Source organism: Oenanthe melanoleuca, chromosome 11 (genome assembly GCF_029582105.1).
Source record: "Oenanthe melanoleuca isolate GR-GAL-2019-014 chromosome 11, OMel1.0, whole genome shotgun sequence".
NCBI classification, from domain to species: domain Eukaryota; kingdom Metazoa; phylum Chordata; class Aves; order Passeriformes; family Muscicapidae; genus Oenanthe; species Oenanthe melanoleuca.
This window is the reverse complement of record NC_079345.1, coordinates 4,401,625-4,429,048: the sequence shown is the minus strand read 5'-3', so window position 1 is coordinate 4,429,048 and position 27,424 is coordinate 4,401,625. Positions and strand designations below refer to the sequence as shown.

Sequence of the window (27,424 nt, the reverse complement as noted above, 5' to 3'; positions counted from 1 at the left end):
AGGCACGTGGCTGTTTCCAATCACAGAGCAATCGATTTTTGTTAGAGGCAGCAGCAGTGTGTGAGTGGGAACCCTGAGGTGTCTCTTCCCCCTGCTCTGGGTCTCTCTGCCTTTGCTCACCAGCAGTGCTGACCTTCAGATAAGTTCTCTCATCTTGGCCCTGACCTCTTGAGACAGCAGCAGTTCACAACACAAGCATCCCAAAAGTGTAGAGGTAGATGGAAAAGTGCATCACCCCATGTCATCTTTGCTGGGAGAACTTAGGGGATCAGTGGGATTTGATGGCTCACCTGCTTATCTCTGTTCCACACACACTGCAGAGCCTATTTTTATAGGGGAAGTGAAAGACTCCTTCTTGGTGAGTCTTCTCTTTAGGTTTCTGTTTATTTATTTAATTTATCTTCGCTCTGTTGCTCCTCTCTACAGGTACTTCGTACTTTTAAAAACAGAAGCAAACATGTCGTGTTAGCTACAGCAGATAAAGCAACTGTGTAAATATACTGTGACCACACTTTGGAGCCCCTTTGTTGGAACAGCCACTTTATGAGTGATTCCAGTGTTCCTCAGCAACCAGCCTTGGTGCAGGAGTTCTGCTTTTCAATTCTGTGTGTGGGCTCACCTTTTTCTTTCTGGCTCAGCTGGAGGAGAAAATGTGTCTGCCATCGGATTTTTTTTTCCTTCTTTTTCAGATAAAATTTTTTTCTTTGAGATAAGATTATCAGTGACTGATATTTATAGATCAGAATTGGACAAAAGGGAAGTGCTCATCTTTGTTGTGTTCACCACTGAACCTGCTAATTCAAGTGTGTGTGGGGATGGTCAGCTGTAGGCTCAAATGCTGGTGAGCTGGGAACAGTTTTGTAGTTTTGCATTCCAGACTTGCCATTTTGGTACAGCAGTAAAGGTCTGGCTGAGCCAGGAGTCCTGGGTGTAGGCTCTGCTGTGAGGATTTGCATAAATGCAAGAAGCCTTTTACTGGTATATCCTTTTCCTTGAATTAAAATCAACGTTCAGGACATCAGGTAGCTTTCTTAAGTTATGAATCAGGGTTCCTGCAGCCTTCCCTGACACCCTCCTGATGCTGTGCCTCTGCCCAGGCCATCCAGTTGCTGGTGTAAATGGCAGCAGATCAATGTATCCCTCTCCTTGCCCTGCCCTGAGTCAAGAGTGAGGCATTGAGAGCCCTGCTGTGGCTGTGTGTGAGGCAGAGTACCTTTACTGCCTGCTGGCTCCTGGCACCAAGCCACAGCGGGCTGCCCACAGGCTCCAGCACTCAGGGAAGCTGCTGGGACAGCAGAGACTTCTTGATGTTGGAGCTCCTCAGAGTAGCTGGTCTTACGTGGTGCTCTTGGCAGCCTGGTGCCCTTTCATCTCCTCCACAAGGAATGTGGAAGTGCACCACAGTCGCACACATGATAATGTGTGGGTTACCCTTGTTTGCAAGAGCTGCAAATTTTTTGTTGTTCTTTCTCATATAAATACTAGCAGATGTAACCAGCGGTCTCCATGAAAGATTGGCATGAGGAAGGGAGCCTTTGCATTTAAAACTCATCTAAATATATAAATTCAAATAAACATTTTAACAAGAGACAGGCCAACAGTCTTGGGAGAGTGCTCTGTCCTTTAAAGACTGAGCTTTTTTATTTTTTCCACCATTTTATTCTCTGACAGGTGCCAAGCACGCAAAAGGAGGATTTCAGTGGTGGCATGTGGAGCTGGTGTATATGACTGATTCTCAAACAGGTTATTTTTCATTTCCCCAGTGCCAGCCCTTTGGGGAAAACCTTGTTCTGTCACTCTTTAGAGTTTAATGGTGTTGAAATAGTGAACAAAAATGAGTGGTGTGCAGTCTTAATCAATTGCAAAACTTTTTGTAGAATGGTTGTAACACAGGGTAGATTCAGTTACCTGTAGGTAAGAGTGAGGGACCATTTATGTACTTAGAGATATCATGGGCACACACAGGCTGACAGATGCAGCAACCTCTTGCAGACCTGAGCCTTCTGCAAAGGCCACTGTATCCTGTTGTGTCCCAAATGGCACTGGACATCTGGGCTCTTGAGGACAATGCATTTTGGGAAGAGCTCTTGAGACACCTTGGGGACCTTGGGCAAGCCATTTTTTTAACCTTCTTAGTGATTTGCTCTGTAAGAAGAGAAGATTTATTTCATGCCTTAATTTTTCTGAAAAAGAAGTGGAGATGATACCATAACCCATTAGAGCTGCTACCAAAAACATGAATGTGGATCAAAAGCACAACAGGCCTTTTCAGTTTCTTCTAGATTTATATACTCTTTGTCCTTCCAGGGAGGAGAAATTTGGTTTGATTTGATTGTTTAAAGTGGTTGGCAGGATTTGCACCTCGTTGCAAATCATAAAATAAATTCCCTTGTGGTTATGTTTCTGCTTCTTACTTAAATGGTTTCTGTGGCCATTTAACCAATAAATTTCAGTAAAAGCTGACATATTTGAGATAGAGGAGAAAAAAAACCCCCTTAACATCTAGGGCTCCAACAGAGACTTTTGCATTACCTTTTCATTTTGAGTATATCATCTTGATGCAATTGTAGGTTATCCAGACTAGCATTAACCCTTTGGGTAGAAGGAAACGTGATGCCATTACCTGTGTCTTTTTCCTTCATTTTTATCATACTGCCAGTCTGTAAAATGTCCCTTACCTATGTTTTTATCTGTGTAACAGACATAATAAAAGAGCTCTGGCTGGGTGTTGCTTCACAATTTGGTGTGTATATTTCACTCAGTAAATTCAACCTACTGGAATTGATAATTTCTGAGAGGATTCACTGAGATTTACTTACCTTCTTTGTGTTTTAACTTGTTGTCTCGAAACATAGTTTGTACTATGCCTCAAGTACTACGACCAGCTTTACAAAAAGATAGTAACATCAGTTTCTGCTCCATTTGTTGTGTCCTGTCCTTCTGGAATCTGGGGAGCTGGGAGGGAGGAACAGATGGGGAGACCATCTCTTCTGCAGAAGCGTGGGTGAAGGAACATTTCCCTCTGTGAGCGGCCACATTTCTTGGCCACTTCCTGAAAAGGAGCTGCCAGTCCCTTGCCAACGAGCAACCAGAGCCCTCAGTAAACACACCAGCTCCTGTGAGCAAAGGTATGCAAGAAGGGGAGACTTCAGCTGAGCTGAATCAAGCATCAGACCTCCCCAGCCGTGCATTGCTTCCCTCATTCCTCTCCCCTCTTCCAGGAAACCAAGGCTGCCTCTGTTTATCCTCACCCTCATCACACAGTCAGAAAGCCCTGGGCTTCAGTTTCCACTTCAAAGGCGGTGTTGGCTGCTGTGTTGGAGATGGAGCCTGATAATTTTGGTTGTGAGTGGCTGGTATGTTCCGGGGCTGGAATTCCCGCTGGCGGAGGCGCTCCGCAGGCAGCCTTGCCGAGTGAGGTCATCGGCGCGCAGCGAGGGCACAGCGCTGGAAAAAAGGTTTCCTTGCAGTGCTCTGCCCTTGTGGTGAGACCACCTCTAAGAGATCCCGTGCCAGTCATTTCTGGGCTTCTCCACAGATGCTCTTTGAAAAGGTGCCAGCTGCTGCCAACTGTGATGGTGGTTTTTGTGCTGTGTCTACTAGTAATTGAAATCAGGGAAACCTGTGGGATTTGAATCTATAAGGAGAGAAAGGAAGAAGTGTGTATGTTGCATTACACTACATGCCCCAGTAAAGCCAATAGATTGTGTGTATCGTTCAAGAGAAAGCATTTGGCATGGTCTAACTGGTACGTGCAACCATGTTTTTAGATTTACAGCAAGGTAGCACTGGAAGAAACCAACAGGTTAGGATTTAGCTTTTGGGTGCTGTGTGCAGTGGCTTGTGCAATAGTACAGCTACTCAGAGGATCTCTTGAAGTGTAACTGTGCTTGCTCATTCAGCGGTCAGAGTACAGGAAGTTCATGTTGGTGTGTGGTGGATTTTTTTAAAAGGTTTTGGTAAAGTAATAGATACATCATAGGAAATGACGTGGCTTCTAGCTAATCCCTGGATTTGTCCTCTGCTTTTTTCTGAAATGCAGCATTTACTTTAAAAAGCTGTTATGCAACTATATGAACCAAAGTGCAAATGTATATGCTATACTTTGGAATCAAACCCACCCTGTCTTATTTTGAACTTTTGAGAAAAGTGATGCAGAGTTTTAATTACACTTTCCAGCCATGTAAATTGTGGAGTTAATTGTATACATCAGCATTGTCTGACCTAGTTCTGTTACTGTGCCTTTCATCTGTGGATCTCCAAGTGCCTTGCAAAGAAAATTCTTTCATATGAGGAGATGGGGAACCTGGGACACAGAGAAGCAAAGCAAATATCCAGCCTGACAGTGACTGAACCCCAAGGGGAACCAAGGGTTTCTGAGTCTCAGTGGACTAAGTAGTCCTTACCTTTTGTAAAAGTGCCTACCACCACTGACTGCTTGCCTGCCCTTGATCTACATGCTGTGTAGCTGCATACCCATCTTTTCTAGAAGATTTGTCTTGCATTTCTTATTCTAACTATTCTAATGTAAGTTAGGTATGTGTTTTCTCTTGGGTTTTATATTTCCTTTGATGCCTGTGAGACCTCTCATTTTCTCTAGGGCTGGCAGTAGGATAGTAGGGAAACAGAGAGGAGTCATAATGCATTTCATTTTTGGCCTTTTTTTTCTGAAATTGATCGGTGAAATAGTGGCTTTGTTGACATACAGACCTGTGACGTAGGTAAATAATCTCACATATGGTTAGCCAAGGCTTTGCTTGTCAAAGTGGAGGGCGGTTTTTACTGTTTTGCAGCGTGTAAGCTGATCTTTTCTCTGAAATTGAAATCAAAAGGTAGCTTTCTGATAAGGATCAGTGGCAGTTGCACATTGCTCTGAAATGTATCTGTTTTAGCCCTAATGAAAGATGTTTGCTTATCTGCTTCCAGAATCAAATGTTTCTGTTTATCTACAGAGCTAGAGTATCAACAATTCAGACTTCCACTACTACACATCCCATCCTTTGCTCACTGGGGACAGCCTGTGAGGTCAGAGGTGCTTCAACACTCCTGACCCAATTTTTCCTTTGGCCTTCATTCTGACTTTGCTCATGTCAGTCCGTGCCAAGCATGATTGTGCTAGACAGTGGTTTTTACCAGGCTTTTTCATACAGAAGCAAATAGAAAGCAAAGCTTTCTATTTTCTGTGTTCCAAGATTTTAGAATAAAGAAATTAAGTGGGATTGACAATGAGATTTTGAGGCTGAATGACGTTGCTTTCCTTCTGTTCGTTGATAACCAGCTGTCACTTTGCAAAGCCCCAGTGCTGTGTTCATAACAAGAGTTTTCATATCAAGAGCAGGAGTGTGAATGCCGTCCCCTGGCCTAGGGCAGATGTTCCTCCTGAATTGGTCCACATGATGTAATTCACAGTGAATACTCCTGCATACTCTTGCTGTGTGAAGCACCCACAGTCAGTACTGATGGGCATGATGGTGCTTGGGATGTGCATCTTCTATGATCGCAGGGTGTTGCCTGTGCTTTGTTAAAAGCTGACACCAGTAAAATTTATGGACTGGTTGATCTAAATGAACTCTTAGCTTTGTTTCAACTAGTTTGCATTTTAAATTGGTCAAAACACAAGGAGTTCTGCTTGCTGATGAAAGTGGCCTACAGGAATATTTGCCATACAGTGCAGGGGGTGTGTGTGAGCTGGCTGCCCTGTGTTCAGGGTATTGGTGGTATCTGCACTTTACTACCCTGCCTGTGCTGTGACAGCATCCCAGGAGCCCTTGTGATTTATTAGAAAATGTTTTCCTTGCTGGTAAGGAGGCAATCTGAGTCGAGAAACTTAGGCTTGGTTGTGCCTGCAAGGATGTGGAAGTCACAGGCTGGGTGGTTGCTTTGTAAAACTGGCACGTAGTGTAAGCTAACCACACCACGTTGTGAGTGGGGCTGTCCTTGCTTTTGCCAAGTTAATTTAGGCAGTTTGGGAAAATAAGCTCAGCTGTTGTGTGCTACTTTGTGATAAAGCGTCTTATGTGTGAGATGATTTTAGTTTGACAGATTCTTCAAGTTTGGGGCTGTGCCTTTTTTGCAACTCTATAGAAAATGAAGCAGCTAGTTCTCTGTGGTGGCAAATGGGTTTGGGTCATTAGTTTTGGTGATTTTTTTTTTTTTTTTTTTTTTTTTTTTTTTTTTTTTTAAATTTTTTATTTTTTTTTTAATTTGACATACTTTGTTTCCTTTAGCCAAAAACAAAAGAAACGCTTTGGTGACAGAAGGCAGTCTTGAGACATTTCAGAATGAGCTAAGCAAGAAGTTCTGCAGGTGATACGTTACTAGGCCTAAGGCACGGCCTAAAGGAAAGTGTACGAAACCTAGAAACCCTCAAGAGCCTTAAAGGTCAAAGCAGCTTGTTCAAATCATCAGAACAGATTTCTGGAAGCTGGGGCAAAGTTGCTAGAAGGGCATTAACATGCTAGTCAACGTAAGAGCTGATGAGCTCCCCTCCCTTGTCGTGCAATTAAAACAGTTGTGATGTTTCTGTTTGGATTGTTTGGAAGGTCTGCCTCCCTCTCTGGGAGTTTAGTGCAGATGTTAGTGGTGTTACAGGAGCACTCTGAGCACGCTCTGCCGTGGTGCTTGCTGCAGTCAGCCAGGCCGAGCCCCGGTCAGGGAGCGCAGCTCGGAGCACGCAGGGTCAGCCTCATCTTCCCGGCACGGCTGCCCAAAACCGGGCTTTTAACACCGAACCTGCCGCCCAAGGCCTGCTCTCTGCAGACTTTTCTCCGCTTTCTCAGGGAATAAGGAGCAGAAAGTCCAGTTGCTGACGTCTTTGAGCTGCTGCTGAAGCAATTAGGGAGTGCTGGCGGCGGAGTTGAGCTGTCCCTCGCGGGCCGGGAAGGGAAGGCCGTGTGAGGGAGGAAGCTCCGGGCTCGGAGCGGTTTCATAATCGGCGCTGGGAAGGCAGAGCGCGTCACTGCGGACAAACGGCTTCAAAAGGCGCGCACACAGCGCTGATAGGCAGCCGTAAATACGAGTCTCCCTCCGCTCTTGGCTGCTTTGTTGTTGGCCAGGGAGCTGATACTGCTGGAATGTGGAGAGTTGGTGGTGGGTGTGTGAACAGTGCGGGGTTTCTTCCCACAGGGGCCTTGCCTGGGCTGAGCGGCGGCCGGAGTCCCTGGCTGCTGTGATGCTGTGCAGTGACAGCTCTCTCCTCTCTGGGCACTGGTTCCCTGGCACCTGAGCTTGCTTTGGCTTTTAAAAGTCAAAAGCTGAATGAACACAGCTGCTGTAAACACAGAAGGATCTCTTGTCCCCAACCACAACATCAGCCATATAGGCGTCATCTGTTGCCCAAGCTTTGTCTGATATTCAGTGGATAATGAAAAAACTCATCTTGCCTGCAGGAGATGGATTGCAGCCATATATAGAAATTATCTGACTTATTTTTTATCCCCCTCCACAAAAGAATTGGGGAAAAGTGGTTCTATTTGATTACATATTGTTATATATTTGGTTATGTTATATGGTCTTTATTTGGTTATGTGTTCCTTATCTTTTTTCTTTGTAGTTTGGAGTCTCCAACATATATATGTCATAAGAGCTTACAATTCAAAAATTAACATTATGCTGCCTGCTGTCATTGCTTTTGTGACAGCACAAAAAGCTGAGGAATAACATGAATGAAAGTTAGTGAATCAAAGTGGTAAAGACAAGATATTATTCCCAAGAATTATTCGTGTCAGTTCTAAAAAATAATTTTTCCCTCAGGCTGAAAAGGAGAAATAGATGTCAGAATTCAGAAAAAAAAAAGCTTTTATTTAACAAAAATAAAGCTACTGTTTAAGTATTAGTTTTAAATGGGAAGCAAAGCATAAAACCACAGGCAATTTGTGTGTGCGCAGTGTTGCAAAAGACACAAAAGAGATTGCCAAGCACAGCAATGCCGAGCTTGAGGGGCGAGTGTTCAGAAAGGGTGTCCAGAAATGCACAGCAAAATCTGAAAAGAATGCTGTGCTTTTCTCCTTGTTCTTCTAAAGCATGCAGAGAGTGGATGTTAAACTCCCCTTGTGTGTATTTAAGGTCACTATCTCTAACTCACACCCTTGTGTACAGGCACATTCTGGTTAGGAGCGGAAGCATTTGCTGGAACACATTCAGAGAGCCCAGATCCTGACTGGGTGTTGCTGAAATTTCCATGCTGATTTTTAAATAGTTTCTCATCTGCACAAATTAAGTTCTGTCGTTACTTGTCTTTTGACATTGTAGACATCAAACTTCAAAGACTTTCTTGACTGCCAGATAAAATATTGGCATCCTCTAATTTCTAATCATCACTAAAATGAAAGAGTGTTACAGGTTCTGAGCTGGAAGGAGTAAGTCTTGATCATGTTAGAATACAACTGGAATGAGAAATCTCATTTGTTCTTTGAGAATAATTTACAAAGAATTTGAGTAGAGCAGGAAGACTTGAGTTTTCTGTTAGTATTTAAATAATTGGCTCATAATTGAAAAAAGAGCCTGATTCTACAGACACGTAACTTGTTATTTAGCGTTATAGAAACACATTATTTTCACAAAAGGGGATTAAAACACAGAGAAAGAGAGAGAAACCATTTTCAATTCTGCTCCTTCTCACCATATGGTGATTTTACTCTTAGATTTCTGTGAATGAGTTATGCACAAATTATGAAGTGCAGTGCTATAGAGTGAGAGCACAGAAGACCTGCCATTATGTTTGCCAGATCAGTGCTTTCAGTTTTTCAGTGTTTTTTCCCTATTCAGAAATTTAAGGCTTATATTTGAACAGTGGCTGTAGAAAGTTGTCCCAGATTTCCTTCTTCCTGTAGCAGAGATATTGTTGCATGTTGTTGATGAACTCTTGCCAGCATCTGAGAAGATGCAATTTCTGATCAGTTTCACTGGGTTTGCAAATTTACTGTTTTGTTTGCTGGAGATTTTGCTAGAAAGAAAAAGAACAACATAGCAATTTTTTTATTTGACTGGGGGAGTTTGTGCTTTTTTTCAGCCTTTGCTTTTACCATTTCAGATGGATGGTGGTAAACTCATCTTTAAATATTGTTTTAGATAAATAGTAGTGAAAGAAGAGACTTGTAAAAACCGTCAGATTCATGTAGTAAGGTTTTGCATTTGGAAATCTACAGAGCTTTGGTGAGAGCAGCAGTGGCTGTGTCCTTTCAGCTGTGATTGCCATTAGCTTTGAGTCCCTGGTGCATAATACAGCTCTAATTAATACTAAAAAGTAAACAAAAAAAAACCATGCAGAAAACCTTCTAAGAAAAACCTATAAGGATTCCGTAGGGTAATTTCTAACAGTTTATAAATACAGACTCTAGCATGGAGTTAGTTTTGTCTCAGGCACTCCAGTGAATCTGGGTTGTGGGGAGAGAGCAGGAGTCCTGTTAACACTGGAAGAGATGACTTATGTCACTGTCTGCCAGTTCTGTAATCCCCATTTTAAATTCTGCTAAAACCCACTTGAGATCCTGCATTCTCAAAGCTTTTTCTGTTACAATCAAAATATGAGCATAGAGGCACCTGTGCCTGGGTGATATTGAATGTTAGCAGGATGTGCATGAGCCTGGCCAGATGAGCAAGTTAGATCAGAAGTGCAGTTTTTGCCACATGGATGTCTGCTTCTGGGCAGTGAACTGTCTGGGTTTGGCTCTGGTGTCATGCTGAAATGCCAGGACTGGAATACAGTTTAGAAAACAGGACACCTGATTTGAGTCTTAGTATTTGATTCACTGAGAGCTGGACTTTCCTGGGCTTGATTTGATTGTTCATTGGAACTGGAAAAGCAAAGACTCAGATTTATAAAATTCTTTGGTTTCATGTATGTTTTTAATGATATCCCTAGAGCATTTTGGGGCCATTCAGAAGAAAAAAAAGAGATGCAGGAGTGTGTACTTCTTATTTTCTATAATGCAGTTGCATATGGCTGCACTACATTTACTTCAGTGTTTACATAACTCAGAGGGACATCTTTTAGCCTCATGAATTCTGTCTGTAGTCTGAATTCACACCCTTGATACTTTCCTTTTTTGGAGAGCATTAGACTTAGTTGTAGGTCAAGACAAAAGTGTCATAGAGCATCACCTGAATCATCTCCATCCTCAGCCTGGTAGAATCTCAACTTTCTTAAAGATGTGCTGATAGTTCAGCTGCTGATTTCTGTCTCTAGATAATGTCAGTCATACTAATGAATGTCATTAATTGATTAAAATTGTTCATAGGATGACTGAGGTTTCAAGAGTCCAAACTTCATGTATAATGGCAGAGGAGCTGCTGATCATCTGTGTCTGACAGGGCTGGAGTGAATGGTCTGATAACTTGCATCCAAGATTCCTGTGGAACTGTCATTTTGAAGGCATTTTAATTAGATGTTGTGGAGACCAATTGTGTGATGTGGATTATTAGGGAGAAAAGTGAATTCCATAAAACTTTAGTACCATTGATTTTCTTTTTTTCTCTAGACCTTCAGCACCTGTGAACTGCAGATGCTCAGAGCAGGTTTGAATGCTGCAAAGAGGACCAATAGAATCAAGGGTTGTATTCATCCTGCAGCAGCTAGTGAAATGGATGAATTTTTGCACCTGTGTATATGCCTTAAACATTTTTTGGCACAAAAAGTGTCATCTTCAGCTCTTCTCATCCAACATTTTAATGGTCTGCCACGGCTATTTATATTTTTGTAAAGTTGATGGACAATTCTCATAACGTGCCTTGTCAATAGCTCTGTTTATTTGTCATGACAGTGTTGCAAGCCTGCACTACTTCATTCTCAGCAAGGACAATACAGTTGCCATTCTTCTTTGTTCTAGGATGATTTTTTCCAGCTAGGAAAACTGAATGGGTGCAGCATTAGTCAGGGACCGTAGTTTTTAACGCCTGAGAAGAAACATTGTGATTGTCTAGTCTGACGTCTTCAAAACCTCATCCAGCAAGTTTGGCATTGACTTGTAATTTGCAGCTCACAAGCTTTTCATTCTGTTCATGAATGTGTGAAGGAATAAAAGGCAAGTTTAGGGGTTGAGTCTTGGTTCTGTACTCAGGTGATAAAGGTTGTTGTAGCCACTGGTTGCTTGTCTTAAAATGTGTCTGCAGTACCTGGGCTTCTAAATTAAGTGCACCAACAGTTTTCCTAATGACTTGCCCAAGGTGGTCTTAGTTGATGAAGGACAGAGTTATGTTTCCCTTTCTTCATGTAAGCAAAACCCAGTGCACCTACTGAAATAACCAGTTTGAGTCTTCATGATGAAACCTTTATTATTGAAAGTACCAGGACTTGTATTCATCCTGAAGACAGTTTTCTCTCTGCAGTGTTGTAGACTCTTGTGTGCATCTGCAGCTGTATATTTAGAGCCGGATGTAATATTTCTAGAGACAGTAATATACTTAATCTAGTGCTAGATTTCTGCCAGGATTAGGCATGAGGGCTGTGTTTTAAGAAGTGCTGGTAGAATTCAGTGGCATCTACAGTGCATCTGCTGCCACTGAGGCACTGCTGCTGCATCACTGCCTCTTGCAGAGGTCACAGCATCAGGCTGGAACATTGTGTCTCCAGCTCTGTGTCACAACCTCAAAAATGAACAATATACTGGAAAGAAGTGGAAAAAATTCATTAAAATATTAATAAAAATAACAGAATAGGAAGGTGATGACTGGGTATATCTTCCTTATAAGCGGGCGTGTAGAGGCAGTGAGCTTAGATGAGATAAAAAAGAAAATGGGAGACAAGACAAGAATTTCAGGGGTGTGGTTTGTTCTGGCACTGGTGTTTGTGGCTGAGCTGTAATGCTCTGATATGCACTAGATACACTCACAGGCAGTTGCATCTTTGAAAATAAGACGCTCCTTCTTCATACCTAATCCTTGCATAACAGGAATGGCTCCAAATGTACAGTAAAGTCTTTGATCTGTGCTTCGAGAGTGGGACTGGCAGAAAATTATTAGGATTGGCTGCGGAGGTGTTAGGATGTGGGTCAAACTGAAACTTTCTATCGGAACTTTGGGTCTGAGTCTGACTTTCTTTTTGGCTTTCCAAAGAGCAAGATTGAGGTTAAGGTTCTGAAATTAAATCTGAAGCAGAGAAGCATTTTCCTCAGTTGTTCTCTGAACTTTTGAGTTTAATTTAGGGATCCAAAATCTTGAAAATGTTGGAGTATTTGGAAATCATCTGCTGTTTACAGTGTTGAATTTGGTTTTGGTTTCTGTTTTAATTTCCAGTAAGGCCTGGTCATCTGTTGCATGAAAACAAGAACAGAATCTGGTTAGATATTCAAATACCTATATTTTAAAATGATATGTTTTTCAGAAACAGAAGGCAAAAAGTTCTTTTTCAGCAGGATAGAGAAAAAGACAGAGGTTACTTTATTTTGCAAGCTTTGCATTTCCTTTCCAATAATAATACTTCCCTAAAATGACTTGATTAACATCTAGATGAAACTTGCCAAGCACTTGGGCCTTTTTCAGGGGTTAAACATGGATGCTGTGCCTTATTTTAGGAGGCTTTATATTTATTTGACTTGTTTCTTTGTCTCTGAGGGAACTAATAAATGCTATATAAAAATATATATATACATATATATAAATAAATGCTATATAAAGCATTTTTTTGTGAAAGGTATCTGAAAAGATGTAAGTAGGAAAATTATGCTAGTTATTCTTGATTTTCAGCCCTTCATACTCACTCTGCTCAGGCTGATTTGCTGGTAAGCCTCATTTTTCAACATGGTAGTGCCATAAGAGTCTGTTAGTTCTGTAGTAGCATGTAGCCCAGGCACTAATTCCTAGGTCACTGTTAAGGTTATGAGCTGTGCAGCAGTGGTGTCATACGGTGACGTGGTGGCATTTGTGGATTTTAATTACATAGAGGAGGGCAGGAAGGCTTATCCGTTTTTTCCATTCCTGCTTTGAGTAAAGCTGATGCAAGCAGTAGTGGGCAAAATGCAGGATGTGTGTTCAGGTGTGGAGTTCAACCATACATCTAATTTGGAAGCTTTTGTATTCTGCTGAAACCAAAATGTCACTAAGGGGAAGCAACTCATGTTTTCATCAGTGTTTAGAGTCCACATCATAACACTCACTGGTGTCTGCAAGAAAGACTGTGATGGATTGAATTCAGATTTACCATTAAATAAATCCTAATGTCCTTCAGGAGTACCGGCTTTCTGTTAGTTTTGTGTTGGAAAATCTGTGGCCAGTTTAATTTTGGGCAAGCAGTTCACTAATGGCATTCAGATTTCCTTGGTGGAAATTTTTTTGGCTAGTAGCAGTAACTGTTCATTGAAGTCAAAGCCATGAACAAGTGCACTTTCTTCCCTGACTGGAAAATTCAGTCATGAAAACTTGTGTTTGCAATATTTAAGGTTTTATAGAAATTAGGTATTTCCTTTAGAGATAATAAAAAAATTAATACAGTAAACCTGATAGAAGACAAGGATGTTGCTGCAGAATTATGCACAGACCTGAAAATGTAATTGAGCTCAAAAACTAAAACATAATTGCCAAAGGTGGGAGTGAAACTTGAAGCCATTGTGCTGACACAACCTGAAAGTTCAGCTTGTCTTAAAGGCTGGAGTTATTTTAAAACAGATTTTTGATCTGGAAGTGGGGCTGAGGGAAGTCACTCTAATCTAGTATGCAAAGATGCTGTTTTGGGAGGGTATTTTTTCACTGAATGTGTAACTTTCAGGTGTATAAGCCATCTCTGTGTTGGTTGATTGTGTGCTACACAATTTTTCTCAACAGCATTGTGGCTTCTTTATGGTCTGGGAATATAAGTAAGGGCAAGTAGACAGACAGAGGAAATCCAGAAATCTGATTTTTTTTCCTGCAGCCTGGGAAGCACTTGTATTTCTTTTCACCTTCAGATGTGCATCACTGGCTGCTGGCTGTGTAAGTAACTGGGTTTTTCCAGAATTGTGTCACCCAGAGATGCATCTAGATGGTCTGGTGTGTTGTGGGAGCCCCTGGCTCGTCTCTCAGGCAGCAGCAGGGAGGGCAGGTACATCTGTTTCTTTGCCCACGCGTGAGCCCTGTGTCAGAGCATGCAGAGGAAACAAGTGAGTGTGTCTTGTTGAGGGCTGAATCATCCCGTTGGAACAGAAAATGCTGTTGGAGGACTAAGGTGGCTTAGTTTTTTCAAAACACCCTGTGAGACAGAAGAGCAGTTCGTGATGCGTTAGCTCCTGATAAACAGGGCTTCTCTGGGAGGCATCTCTTCAAAGCTGTGTGCACTGGGATCCCCGGGGGAACTATTGCAATTCCTTGGAATTCTTCTCCAGCCTTTCGGGAGCCACCCAGATGAAAGGGTTTGCCAGTTTCACAGTGCCTAATTGTAGGGCTGTTTTCTGTTCTGCTTTTCAAAGTGTGTCTGTGGAGATGATGATAAGGACACCTTTCTTGAAAAAGTAACTTGCTAGACTATTAAATGTTGTAGTGAAACAAAAAGTTTGCTAGTTAGGTATGCCAGTTTCATACCACTTCATTCTCCATGAGCACAATGCCTTTGTGATTTCAGCTAAATATTTAATTACTTTTTTCTTAAACCAAAGTGTCAATTTCCTTTGTATAGTGCCCTTTGTTGCATCCTTTTGCATAGTAAGAGAACTAACAAAGGTAATTTAGGTTCTAACTGGTGTTCTGTGTCCTCTCCATTATGCATTTCCCAGTCAACTGACACTTTTCTCCAGTATTTACTCTGATACTTCACTGCTGTTGCCCTCTCCTTCTCCATTCCCTCACTGTCTCCCTCCCTCAGAGGTGTTGCACATACTTCAGTGAGCTCTATTTAAATAGCAGCACTCCCTCCCAGTGCAAACAGCCAGTCAGATGTTAAACAATGAGGGAGACCAACAGTGGAGGAGGTACCGGGTTGTTCCAGGCTCTGCAGGGGAGTTCCTGTTGGAGGGAAGGAGAGGGCACTTTCCATTGGTGTCATTCCATAGTGCTGAGAGACACAGAATCGGGGAAATCACTGCTGCAGATATGAGAGATGAATCTCATTTAAAATTAAGTAGACGTATCCAAGTTATTGTAGAAGGTAAGACAGGTCAGACAAAGCACTGTCACTTTAAGCACGTTTTCCATCCTCCTCCTGTAGCAGAAGGTGATTCCAAATGGCTCTGACTCATCTCCAGGAGGTGCCTGTTGTTTTTCCCCTAATAACAGTGTGAGTTTAGCGAGACTGTCATTAGCAGGATATCTATAGCTTTTTTGAAGGCTCTGCTGCATGTCCTTTCTCTTCTCGGTGTACAGCACAGAGCTGTGTTAATATTTTTCCTGGGAACTCAAGACCTGCTCATATTCTCTCCAAAAACAGTGAGCATTCCCTATTGGGAATCTAGAAGCTTAGCTGGGTTACTGCACTCCCTGTTCTGTACTTGTTCATCAGATTGAGATTGGGTGTGGTTTCCTGGGAACTGCAGGGTTAGGGTGCATTAAAAAGAAAAGGGAAAATTTGTTAATGGAAATTGTTTGACTATTACAATGTCTAAGGGGTTCACTATTCTACAGGTAAACGCTATGTGCATAAGTAATGTTGGAGAATGCATCTGGAAATGAAAACCAGAACTTAATGTATATTTTATTTATGCTAGGTTTAACTTTGCAACAACTTAATTTCTTGTAAATAAATTGTAGTAAGAAATGAGCTGATATGAGCATTGAGGAGGTGGTGAGAGCTGTCAGTATTGCAGAGCCCATGATTCAGATTCTGTATTTCTAATGGGACCTGAGATCCTGGATAGCTCAGCTTCTTACAAATTCAGTAATTTAAATTTGGATGGCCTTTCAGGTTTGATGTCATATTCCCAGGTGACAGAGGTGAATGTGTTGCTTCCCTCACAGCTGCCTTCAGCCTTTTTGGTTTGTAAAACCCTGAAATTTTCCATGGGAGGAGCAGATCCTTGCACAGCGGATGTGAACCCTACTGATAACAAATGTGGTTTCTTTCTTCACCTTTTGTTGACCTAACAGAGATACTGAACAGCAGACCTTTGTGGATCTGTAAACCAGAAATAAAAACCACTGCAAGCGTGAGGATGATCTGCAATAGGAACATGCTCATGTCAGTACCTAAACCGGTTGGGAAAAACCCAGCTGCACAGAGGTCTCCTGTTCACAGTACACAGCAGCTTCCAGTTATTCAACAGACTGATTATCCAGGTGCCACCTTTGTATTTGAAACCAGCTGATGACCTTTCATTCCCAGCTCTCAGGGCTGCCCTGGTTAAAGCAGTCATTAAAGAGTGGCATTTTAATCTAGCATACATTGTGTCTGCTAGGGCTGTAATCCTTACACATAACCCTCTCTCCTCTCTCATTTAGCAGCACTTGATGCATTTCATGGAGTGTGACACAGCTGATTTGTTGAAAGAAAATTGATAATAGAGAGCAGCCTTGAACAAGGATGTGGTTTTGTTTTCTGTTAAATCATCGTTGCTATAGTGACCTGAGATCTGTTTAGCACTCAGTAGATATATCATATTCTGGGCAAAAGTTAGGGATTTTTCAATATTCCTCTAACAACTCTCTTACAGAAGTAGGGGTGTGTTTAGTCTTTCTGCCAGAAGTCCCTGGTTCTCTTGCTGCTGCTCCTGTTAGTACCTGTATTTTGGCTGGTGGTGTCCCTTCTTTGCTGAAGTAATTTCAAAGAAATTGAATTAATAGCATATCCATCTTATCAAGGTTGGGGAGTATTTCTTCCCAGAGGAGAGTTTCATGGGCTGCAGTCATAAATGCAAAAATATGAAGGACATGAACCATACTAAGGAGCGGTCATTCTTATGAAGTGATAACCCAGTTTTGGAGGAAGAGGATGTTTTTGAAGCCGATTCACATTGTTGGAGTCAGGAAGTCTTGAGTTCTTCTCCCACATCTCTCAGGCTTCTCAAATTCCCCCAGGTGTGATCAAGAGTATGGTGCAGCTACAACCTTAACTGAGATTTTCTCCTCAGTTGGAAAGTGGAGAGTAATTCTGCTCTTTGAGTTCTTTACATTCCTTGGGAGGTGTTGAAGTCTTCAGTGCTCACTTAGAGAGTTGCTGCTCCAAGCAGAGATGCTCCACCTGGCAGGGCAGTCAGGCCAGTGTCTGTGAAAGTCTCACTGTGTCTGGCATGCTGTGTCAAACACAACTTCTCCCTTTCCACTCCTGATTTCTGGCCTGGGACCAATTCCTGCCCCTTGGCAATGATCTGGCAGATTTGGCCACTCTCTCAGTGGCAAGCTGTGGTCAGCCTCCAGCTCTGCAGTGGGGCAGGTGCACCTGGCAGCATGTCCTCATCCCTGTTAGCAGAGCTCTGACAGCAGGAGACAAGGTTTCTTAGATGGGCTTGACCTTAGAGCTTTTTTTTGGACACCAGCATAGCAACCAATTTAACATTCAGTGCTACTGGAAGTCTCAGGAGGAATTCCCTTTGTTGTGTTAAGCTGGCCAGAGAGAAAGGGTTGATTTCTTATAATCTCAGACAAGGTCATCTTGATAATGGGCCTCTTCAGAATGTTTTCAAGATATGTCTTATTTTACTCTCAGAAATTCTGATAAGTGAACCTTCAGAAGTGCTCTTCACCTGGGTTTGAAAGTGATATAGAAGAATGTCCTTTAAAAAAAAAACAAAAACCTAATCTGCAGGAATTTCAGCTAAATAATAAATTTTTCCTGCTTATTTGACTCTCCCATCACGGTACATATTCCATTACATGGCCTTATTTTCCCTTTTTCTAAATAATGAACTTCCATTCTGCGCTTTTAACTTGCTTCAGATCTGAATTAATTTGAAGTTCTTCCCACTGCTGGTGTCTGCCACACAGATTTTACATATTTTAAGCTGATATGTCCTAATGTTGAGACCAGTTTTTTCTTGTCAGCTCTTTGATGGATGGTTTTGGCCTGTCCCTTTGCTAAAGCTCCACAGAACTGATATTTCAGCCCCACTGCAGACTGGAAGTTTTTTTTCCTGCACAGTGTGGGGTAAGCTGTTTCTTACTGGCAGTTCTTACATTTTTATCAGTTTTGTAAGGTTAATTAATGCAACAGCCTCCAGTCTTGGTTGTCTTAAATATTTAGAGGAAATAAAGAGATTTATGCACATTTTTGCTGCTGTGCTAGATTTGGTTGAACTTCTGTTGGATTTCTGAATTAAGATTCCCAGCTTGTATAAATCAGTGAAGTTCCACTGATTTATTTTGGATCACCAGCTCTTTGGAGGATCTGGTCTTCCTCAATTAAATCTTGCCACTGAATTTGCACTACTTTGCACTGAGCATATGACAATTGGTGCTGTATTTTTGTGTAGAGAAAATGGGATATATTTCTGCTGCCTTTTATCCCTGTGTAGCTATAAAGACAGACAGGTATGTATGTACATTTGCACACACACAGACATGCATGCATGTTTATACACACAGTCACCCACAGAATTGTGGAAAAACCCCCTCCCTCTTTTTCCTGTCATCACTACTGAACTAACACACCCTTGACTGACTGGCATGGAGCCTTACTGAAGATTTGGATCACAGTGCCCAAATTTGTTTCCATGTACCAGATTTCAGACATAACCAACCAAAACCCTGCCAATCATCAATACCCAACTTGGAGATGCTTAGGAACAATGCAGCTCCAAGCAGAAATAATTTAGATCTACCCCCTGGGGAGACCCCATGGGTCCATGGATTGAGCACCCATTTCACTACACACACCAGGTGGAATAATTTCTTGTAAATCCACTTACTTACCTGGAGGAGTGGGGAGGGAATGATGATGATGGACAGTTTGGGAGGCTGGGAAGTCTGATGGATTGGATGAGAATGTTGTTCCAAGAAAGCTCAGAATTACCTTTGTGCAGCTTTGGGACAGAGTTGGGTGTCTCCTTGCTGTTAGTCTTTTTGTCTGTTTTGTTATCAGGTTAATCTCTGCGAGATTAGCATCGACTCTCTCAAGTCATTATGACTAGTGAGCATGGCAGTAAATTCTTCCATGTCAAGAAAAAGACAAATTGTACTGTACTGCATATTGTGGCATAGTACTACTAATTGCTGAACTTGATAAATGTCTTCTGATAGGTTCTGTGTTAATGAGCAAAGATGTTAGTTGCCCTTATCTGAAATATCTGTATTTGTAGGGGCATTCTCCGGAGCCATGGATGTCTTCTAACAGAGATTTATTTCAAATCAGCCATTGTTTTCAGCAGTTTCAGAGTCCATTACCCTTCAGTATCAATTGAATAGTCTCTACCCCCATCAAAGTTTTGAGAGCAATCAGCTCTTCCTATGTGTTATTTAGCAGGTCTTAATCTTATTTGGGTATGGAAAACTTTGATGTGATACAGCACACTCAGCGTCCTGGGCTGCAGCAGGAGCATAGCTCATTCTTTAAGAGCAGCCAAGAGAGAAATAAGCACCTGACAGCAGGAGAGAGAGGGTCTGGAATAGCCCCATTTCCCCCCACCATCTGGAGTATTTAATTGGGAAAATCATTCTCCGTTGTTGTTGTGTTGGTGGGAGTTGTCAGTCTAAATATGCTTTAATGCAAATAACCATCTCTATTTGGAGAATTCATCTTTTCTAGATGCTTTCCTTAGAAAATATGCATCTGAAGATTTAGTGCATTACTATGAGTAAGTGTATACAAGCCTCATATTAACAATGGACATCATGTTTATTCTTTCCCTTTTAGAATTTCCCATGGAAACAAGTGGGCAGATTTTTGCATTATTGAGTAGTTTGCTGCTGCTGACTTCTCCCAGAAACACAAGAGAAAACCAGGCTTACTCAGGAGCCTACATGTTCTTCCAGTTTTGGGAGCACTGGATTCCCCCAAGATTTGATTTGTAGTAGGTTTTGGTGTGTGCCTATTCTGGTGCAAAGTTTCAGAGCTTTATGATTAATAAATCTTTATGGAACTGAAAAAAGACCAAGTTCTCACTGAAGTTAAAACATACCTGATTTCCCAGTGGAGAAGTTGCATGTTTCCTTCGGTAGCTAAAGACTAATGGGAAAAGAAAAATGTTTCCTTGTGGGGTTTTTGTTTGTTGTAATAAATTGCATTTTTGTTTATGAATCTCCTACAGTTTTTCAGAACATGTTCAACAACAAACAGCCAGAAGTTCAAACTGTAATTGTAAATCTGTAAGCTGACATATGTAGATTCTGTGGCCAAACTTTCTTAAGTCAGGATTAATTTTGTAGAGTGAGGTAGAAAAGCCCATTATCTTGCTTCGTTTCATAGATTTCAGACTTTGCCAGGAAATATAAATCTCCTTTCAAGAATGACAGCTATAAAAATAAGAGTTAGTATTTACTTAAATAAAAGCATTTTCAACTGAACTTGACATTGCTGCTCAAGATGCTGTGGGTTTAGACTGTCTGATACCAATAATTAAACTGAAGTATTCAGGTCCTCAGCTCTCCCTTCCGAATGATGCTGCCCCTAAGTTATGTTAACATGCTGTTTTCTGTTTTGTGTTAGAAATGGGGCTGAAGGAGCTCAGAAGTAATCTGGCAAAAGCTGGATGGGTTCCCTGATCTGCCTGACGCCACAGCCAGACAAATATTTGTGTGGGCAGAGACAAAGTGGGTGGATGGAGGTGGGAACGCTGCTTAAGACTAGTGTTGATGCCAGATGTTTCGTGGTGATCCACTGAGGATCCATCTCATTTTAGGTATTTTCAAACCTCCGAATCCACATTTCTGGCCTTGCATGTTGTTCTGATTTAGCTTTCCCATGGAGAGACCTGGGGGTGAGGATGCAGCTTCTGGGAGGTGGCTGCAAGCAAGACCAGCTGCAGCATGAGAACGTGCAGCACTTGCACTGCTTATTTATCAACCACAATGATTCACTGTGATTGACGTTCACATACCTGAATGTCAAAATAACCTGTGTTTTAAGAGAAACCAGTGACTCAGGCTGTGGTTTTACCTCAGGCCATTTCCTGATAAATGGCTGAACTGTGCTTGGTCTTGGGAAAACACTGCTGAGGAGCAGGGCTCTGTCCTTGTATCTGTGTGTGTGGAGAGATTAGGGACACCTTTGTGTGGGGCTGGCCTTCCCCCTGTGAGTGCCATGAGGAGTACCATGGTCTGTGAGCTCTAGGGAGACAGGTCTGATGACAGCTCTGTTCTGGTGCTTCTTCAGGCGTTTCTACCTAGCCCTGATGTGGGAGCATGGTCCTCAGTGTTGGACAGCACAATTTTAAGGAGTGCTATAAAGTGATAAATCATGTGCTTTATTTGTAAAACAGAGGTAAAGCTGCCTTTAACTAGTGTTTTCAGAACTGAAAATACTTCACTTCTTAGAACACAGTGTTTTTAGCCAAAGCAGAAGCAATGCATATGCTGATGCTTACAGGGATTGAAGTATATTTAGGCTGCTCTTTTTTTGAGTAAGATGGCAAATATCTGTATGTGTATAGTATAGCTAGATAGAAGTGTGGACATGGGATCATATGAATGCTACATAAAGTACCTCATTGGCTTTCATTTAGAAAGCATTATGCATTCATCTGCATAATTCCATAGTCTTCCCATTTTTGGCAAACTGCAGAACTGTGCTTCTCCATTCTTCTTGAGGAAAAGGACTGTCCTGTGAGAAGAGGTGTGCATGTGGGATGAAATCACATGTCTATGGCTACAGAGCTGTGGTTGAACTGGCTCAGTTGTCTTTAATGCTGTTTAAATGGATGATTTAAGGTATAGGAGAAGCTTTTCTTGGGAATAGATTCTGTGAGAATTCCTCAAATCCTCTTTGAAGTTAATGGAGGGTGTTAAGGGCAGTCAGCACCTTCTTAAAAGAGAAATTTAAATTGCTTTGATTCATTTCATTTTATATTTGCATTAACTTGTTCTGGATTTCTCCCTTCTCTAGTCTTTCAGAGTGTGTTTTTGGTAACTTTGCCCCCTGAGCATACTAGATTTTATGTTGGCTGTTTTGATATTTTTCCCTGAGTGTTGTAATGCTGATTACCAAAGGATCTTGGGCCTTTGGTTTCCTGTGAGAACGAGATAATTACTCTCCAGTAGGCAATGCATGACGTACAGTATCAGCATTAAGCCACTGGGATTCCAGTCACTAGTGTAGAACAATATTGTGGGTAAATGAATAAGCAGAAGTTTATCATACTTCCTGCATAACAAGGTTTTCGTTAAAGAGACAGTGAAAATTGTTTTCACCCAGGGCTGGTGCAAAATGAGCGCTGCTGCAACAACCGTTAGGGAAAAAGATATTGAGGTTGAGTTCTGTGCCTCACTGGGTTTTTCTTGCTGAAAAGAAAAGCTGAATTCTTGTAGCAGCAAAGGTGGGTGACAGGGCTGTCACCGCATTTTTGGTGGATGACGTTTATGGGCTTAGAAACATGTATGAAGTGTAGAACTCCAAAGCACGGTTTCCAGATGCACCACCTACTTAACTTATGGAAGAAAGTTGTACCAATGAGAAGGAGAGACACTCCAAATGCAATTTGCTTGTTTCACACTCGCCCCCAGGAATCCTGTGTTGTGATTTTAGGAGTTGGCCCTGTTTGACCCTGAAGTTGATGTGGTTTCTCCCTTGCCATCGTTATTTCAGGACTGTCAGTTAAAAATAACTTATGTATTGGGCACAGTGGGAGTGAGTTTGAGAAGCTGAAGTTATATGTAAATCAGTAATAGTGAGAAAATAATTCATAAATGTAATGAGCTCTATTCTCTTGAAAGACATGGTCAAGTCTGTTTTATCCATGAGGTGGGATTAATTATTTTTGTATGAAAATAGTTTCTCTGCCACAGCAATACTGATCAGTTCACTTATGCTGTAGCACAGCAAATAAATGATGTCTTTGGAGGACTTCTATTAAATATTCAATTACTTTAAAAATTGCTTGCGAAAAGTACAGTGTATGTATGCATACTCAATAGATGCACAGCTCTAGCACTGTGTATTTACTTAAAGACATAATTTCATGTGTGCTTGCATAGATCTATTTATACTTCAGCTTATCTCAGAGATAATTGTACTTCTGTAATGCCTAAGAATTATAGGGATACTAACAAGGAATTTCATGTTTAAGTTTGTTCTCCTGCAACTATCAGTGTGTGTTGTGCATTTAATTGCAAAATGCAGTTACTTATTTATGTTTTAATTGTGACTTGCATTTTAAAGTGGACATCAGCATTCTTTGCAGGAAGCCAGTACTTACTTATAGGCCAAGATGAGTACATTGGTTGCTTTGTTCTTGCTTGAGTCTGAAACTCAAGGGCTGTATCTTTGCAGCCCCAAGAACCACTGTCCAGTGAAGGAATCTGGATCTTGATGATGTGAGTGATCAAAATTGCAGCTGGGGAAAAGAACAAGGATGTGTGGAATAAAGCAACCTTGCTATAGGACACTGTCTGTGTGATTGAGGTGCTTCTTCCTGCATTTGAGAGCATGTGCATGGGCTGACCTCTTCATAGCTCAATTCAACCTGGAATTTTTTTTTTTTTTTTTTTTTTTTTTGGGTCCAGGACAGTTTGACATTTGTGTATTTCAGGCACCTTGGATTGGTCTGGTTTTGTTTTTATGTGAGTGATCTTGAATGAGTTGGAGGAAGGTGGTTGGATAGATCTCTCTCTCTAATGACCTGGGTAGGAATTTTGCTTTTCAATCAGATTTTGCAGATACTTTCAACACCAAGAGTAATTTTCATAGTGCTATTCTTACTTTGGAATTGTGAAACTTATGATGGCTAAGTAAACATTTTTTCCTCTTCTCCTTTGTTTTCTTGCAGCCAACTGGGTACATGGAAAACTCCATTTCCTACAGTGCTATTGAAGATGTTCAACTGCTCTCCTGGGAGAATGCCCCTAAGTACTGTTTACAGCTCACAATCCCGGGGGGTACTGTCCTACTGCAGGTACAGTAAACATAAAAGTGCAACTTTCTCTCTTACTGTGGATCTCCTTCAACTTCTTTCTGTTTCCTGTGCATGAAATCTTAATTAGATGGACTCAGAAAAGGCAGAGAACTTGGTGCTGTCAAATTATCTTACCACTAGAAAATTTGTTCAGAGTGATAGCTCTGAAACTCTTTGTGGTGTTTAACAGTCAGAGTGGAAATTTTGGGCCACAATGATTAAATCTTCTTGCTGAATTTGTGTAGCAGAGTAGTGCTCTGTGTAAAGGCACATTGATATGGGCCTGAAATGATTGTATTTTTACATATAGTCCTATTCCTGCATGAAAAAAGGTAAAAGTTTCATCCTTGAATTCATAAAGGAAGCCCAGAACTTGCACTGGAACTGGCAGATACCTATTTTTAAAAGATACTCAATCTCCACTGAAATATTTCAGTATATTTGTATGGATGTCTATATATGCTGGTTCTCTGAAGTGGTGTTTTCAAACAGAAGACACTGTGTTTACATTATTCCAGACTTCTTCATCCACTTGTGAGGCTTTTTAGGCCCCCTTAGGTCACTGCAAGTTTTAATGACAGAAAAGCACTCCACAGCACTGAGCTTTGGAAATACTCTGGATTAAGTAGGAAAAGCTGCATGGCCCCCAAAGAACTTTGAAAGGTCGTAACTTAAAAATACCAAACTGGCTTCAACTTAACTCTTGCTTGGTTCTCTCTCATGTTTCTCAGCATTGTTTTGAAGATTTTCTGTTGCCCTTTGAGATTTTACTTTATCAGTTGATCATACAGCCATGACTGTAGTATATTTATGTTTCATCCAGGTAGGACTGTAAGGGGAAGGTAAGGAAGACAAGCCAGGATTTCCCAACACCTACATTAGGGTACTCATTATTATTGAAATCTTCCCTCCTACTGCTTTAATGGAACTAATTAGACAGAAAGTTGTCTAAATTTCTCAAGTTGGATGATTTTCTCATGATAATTTTGATTCTGCTTTTTCCATAAATTTCCCTAATGGTGCTAGCATTTATGTTTATATCTGTTTCAGCAGATGGAATACACCTGCCTTTCTAAATTCTGTTTTCAAGTCTTTATTCTATAGTTTATGGCAGCTGCTTTTTTGGGTCTGCTTAATGGGATACAAGATAAAGCTTGAACCCACAGCTTCCTGCTGAGTGGAAAGGAAATTGGTAGAGTAGTCAAGCTGTAATCTGGAGAGCCTGACATTTGTCTGTTTAAAAAAAAAAAAAAAAAAAAAAAAAAAAGAAAAAGAAAAAAACAACAAACCAAACACATAAATAATTATGTTTGTGAAACAGCAGCGTCTTAGCGTGGATACTTTGGTATTTTCCTCAAAAAGATTGGTGTCCTTGTGTAACCTCATTGGAACTCTTAAAGAAGTGGACTGAGCTGGACTTCTGTTTATTGCTGCCTGGCTGAGCACTCTGGATCAGATTACATTATGACTATGGGAATTTCAAGATAATTCAAAATACAAACTTTAAAAAATGTTTTTAATATGACTTGGTCCTTGGTGATATCTTGATTCATCAGATGTGGTCAGATTGGAGGGACTATAAAATTAGATTTCCCTTATACAGTTGTAATGTGTATTCACAAATCCAAAACAGTTCTCAAAGTTATGTTTAGTCTGCTGAGGAAATCAAGTTGGAAAGGCTGGATTTATGAAGTAGTTGAGTTCAGCTGAAATTCTCTAGTAAATGTAACAAAGAGTAGAGGTATCCAAAAGACACTTTAACTGAGGAGTTGAGAAAGTAACCCTTGCATAGTTCAGTTATTTCCAGATTGGTGAGAGACTCCAGTACATCTCTGGGAAATTGTGACTTCCGTTTTTATGAAATCATTCTTCCCTGCTATTCTGAGCAGCAGCATGCTCTGATGTAATGTCCAGCTCTAGTATCAGGAAGTGTATGATAGTGGAATAAGTCACACTAGTCCAAAACATATTCCCAGTACTATTTCTTCTGAACTGAACTTTTGGTGAAATCTGTGTTTCATTGTTTTTTTTTTAATAATGTGTATATATATGTGTGTGTTTAAAAATGTCTAAATGAATAGCTTTGACTACCCTGAATTTATTCCATATTTCTGATTAATATAGATTTTATAATTTGATCTCTGTTTTTGCACATGCTGCATTGTAAATTCTTTACTACCGTGGGATATTATTGACATAATTTGCCATAAAATGAAACAGTTTAGTACATTGAACAAGTGGCTTTCCCAATTTCTCATTTCTGAAAAAAATTTAGGATTCTAATTTCTGCTTCACTGAAGGCAGTGTGGATTTATGAAAGGCTAGTCCTGCTTGACCAACCTGACCTCCTCCTGTGACAAGGTGACCTGCTTAGTGGGTGGGGGAAAGGCTGCGGAGCTGCAGATTGGCAATTAGGAAAAAATCCTTCACCAAAAGTGTTCTCAGGGCATAGGCTGCCCAGGGAAGTGATTGAGTCACTGTCTCTGGAGGTATTTAAAAGATGTAGATGTGGCACCTGGGGACATGGCTTAGTGATGAGCCTGGCAGTGCTGGGTTAGACGATGGATTTGATCTTAGAGATATTTTCTAACTGAAACAATTCTGTGCGAGATGCCGCAGGAGAGCCCCTGTCCATGTTCAAGTTTTCATCCCCTCTCTCTGCTGTCACCAGGGTCTATTTCTGGCTTATTAGTGCACAGTAATGAGTCAGAGAGGGAAGAGTGCCATTACCTTTCCTTACATCATCCCCAAGCCCTCCCATGGCAACACTGACCCATCCCAACCTATTTTAACACATGAAATCTGACAGGCAGTGCCGGAGGTGATGCAGCTCCTCTTTGGAAATCTGATCACACTAACAGGACGTGTCTACCTGGGTTTCAGAGCAAGTCCTGGTTCTCAGGCAGCAGACAGCTTAATCCAGGCTGGGTTCACATTTAAAAGTCATTTTCATGTGTGGAATTCTTCCCACTCAGTGTTTATTGAATAAGCACAGCTATCTGAGTGTTTCACTGCCTGGCGTTTGGGGATTCCCATTGTCCCATGTGGGAGTCATGGACAGTCAGGTTTCTGGGGATCATGGACTGTCAGTTTTCTAGACATGCTGAGGGCTTGTGTTTTCTTTCCCCCTGCCAAATGATGTAATCCCTGGTCCTGCCCATGAGCAGCAATCAAAATCTCAGATTATTTTTTTTCCTTCCCTCCAGTTGGGATAGCAGGTGTTAAAGAAGGTGTTGCTGAAGCTGGCTCATAGGCCAGAAGCTCTTCAGGCCAGGAAATAGAAGCTAAATTTAGCTTTTGATGAAGTGTGAGCTCTTTAGTATCAGGAATAGCAGGGCCTCCTTGAGCTGGACTAGGCTTCTGTTCTTCTGCTTTCCCCTCATAAAGCACAAGGTGTGATTATGGTGTTGTGTGGATGATTATGAGGAGTATGCTACCCTTGATAGCGAAATAACTGGAAGAACCTTTTGAAAGAGATTGAATAAAAACTTACAGTATAATTTTTTGAGCTGCTGAGCACCAAATATAGGAAGAGTCTCAGGAAAAAGGCT

General features: G+C 41.3%; 1 protein-coding gene across 2 annotated transcripts in view; it reads left to right on the top strand.

The window, feature by feature from the left end:
- The window catches only part of CMIP (c-Maf inducing protein), a 130,205-nt gene that overhangs the window by 44,852 nt on the left and 57,929 nt on the right, over window positions 1–27,424 (top strand). For both annotated transcript variants that reach the window (XM_056500524.1, XM_056500525.1), the window contains exon 2: window positions 23,748–23,873. In XM_056500524.1, coding sequence (XP_056356499.1) covers window positions 23,748–23,873 — 126 coding nt within the window. The remainder of the gene's footprint in view (window positions 1–23,747; window positions 23,874–27,424) is intronic.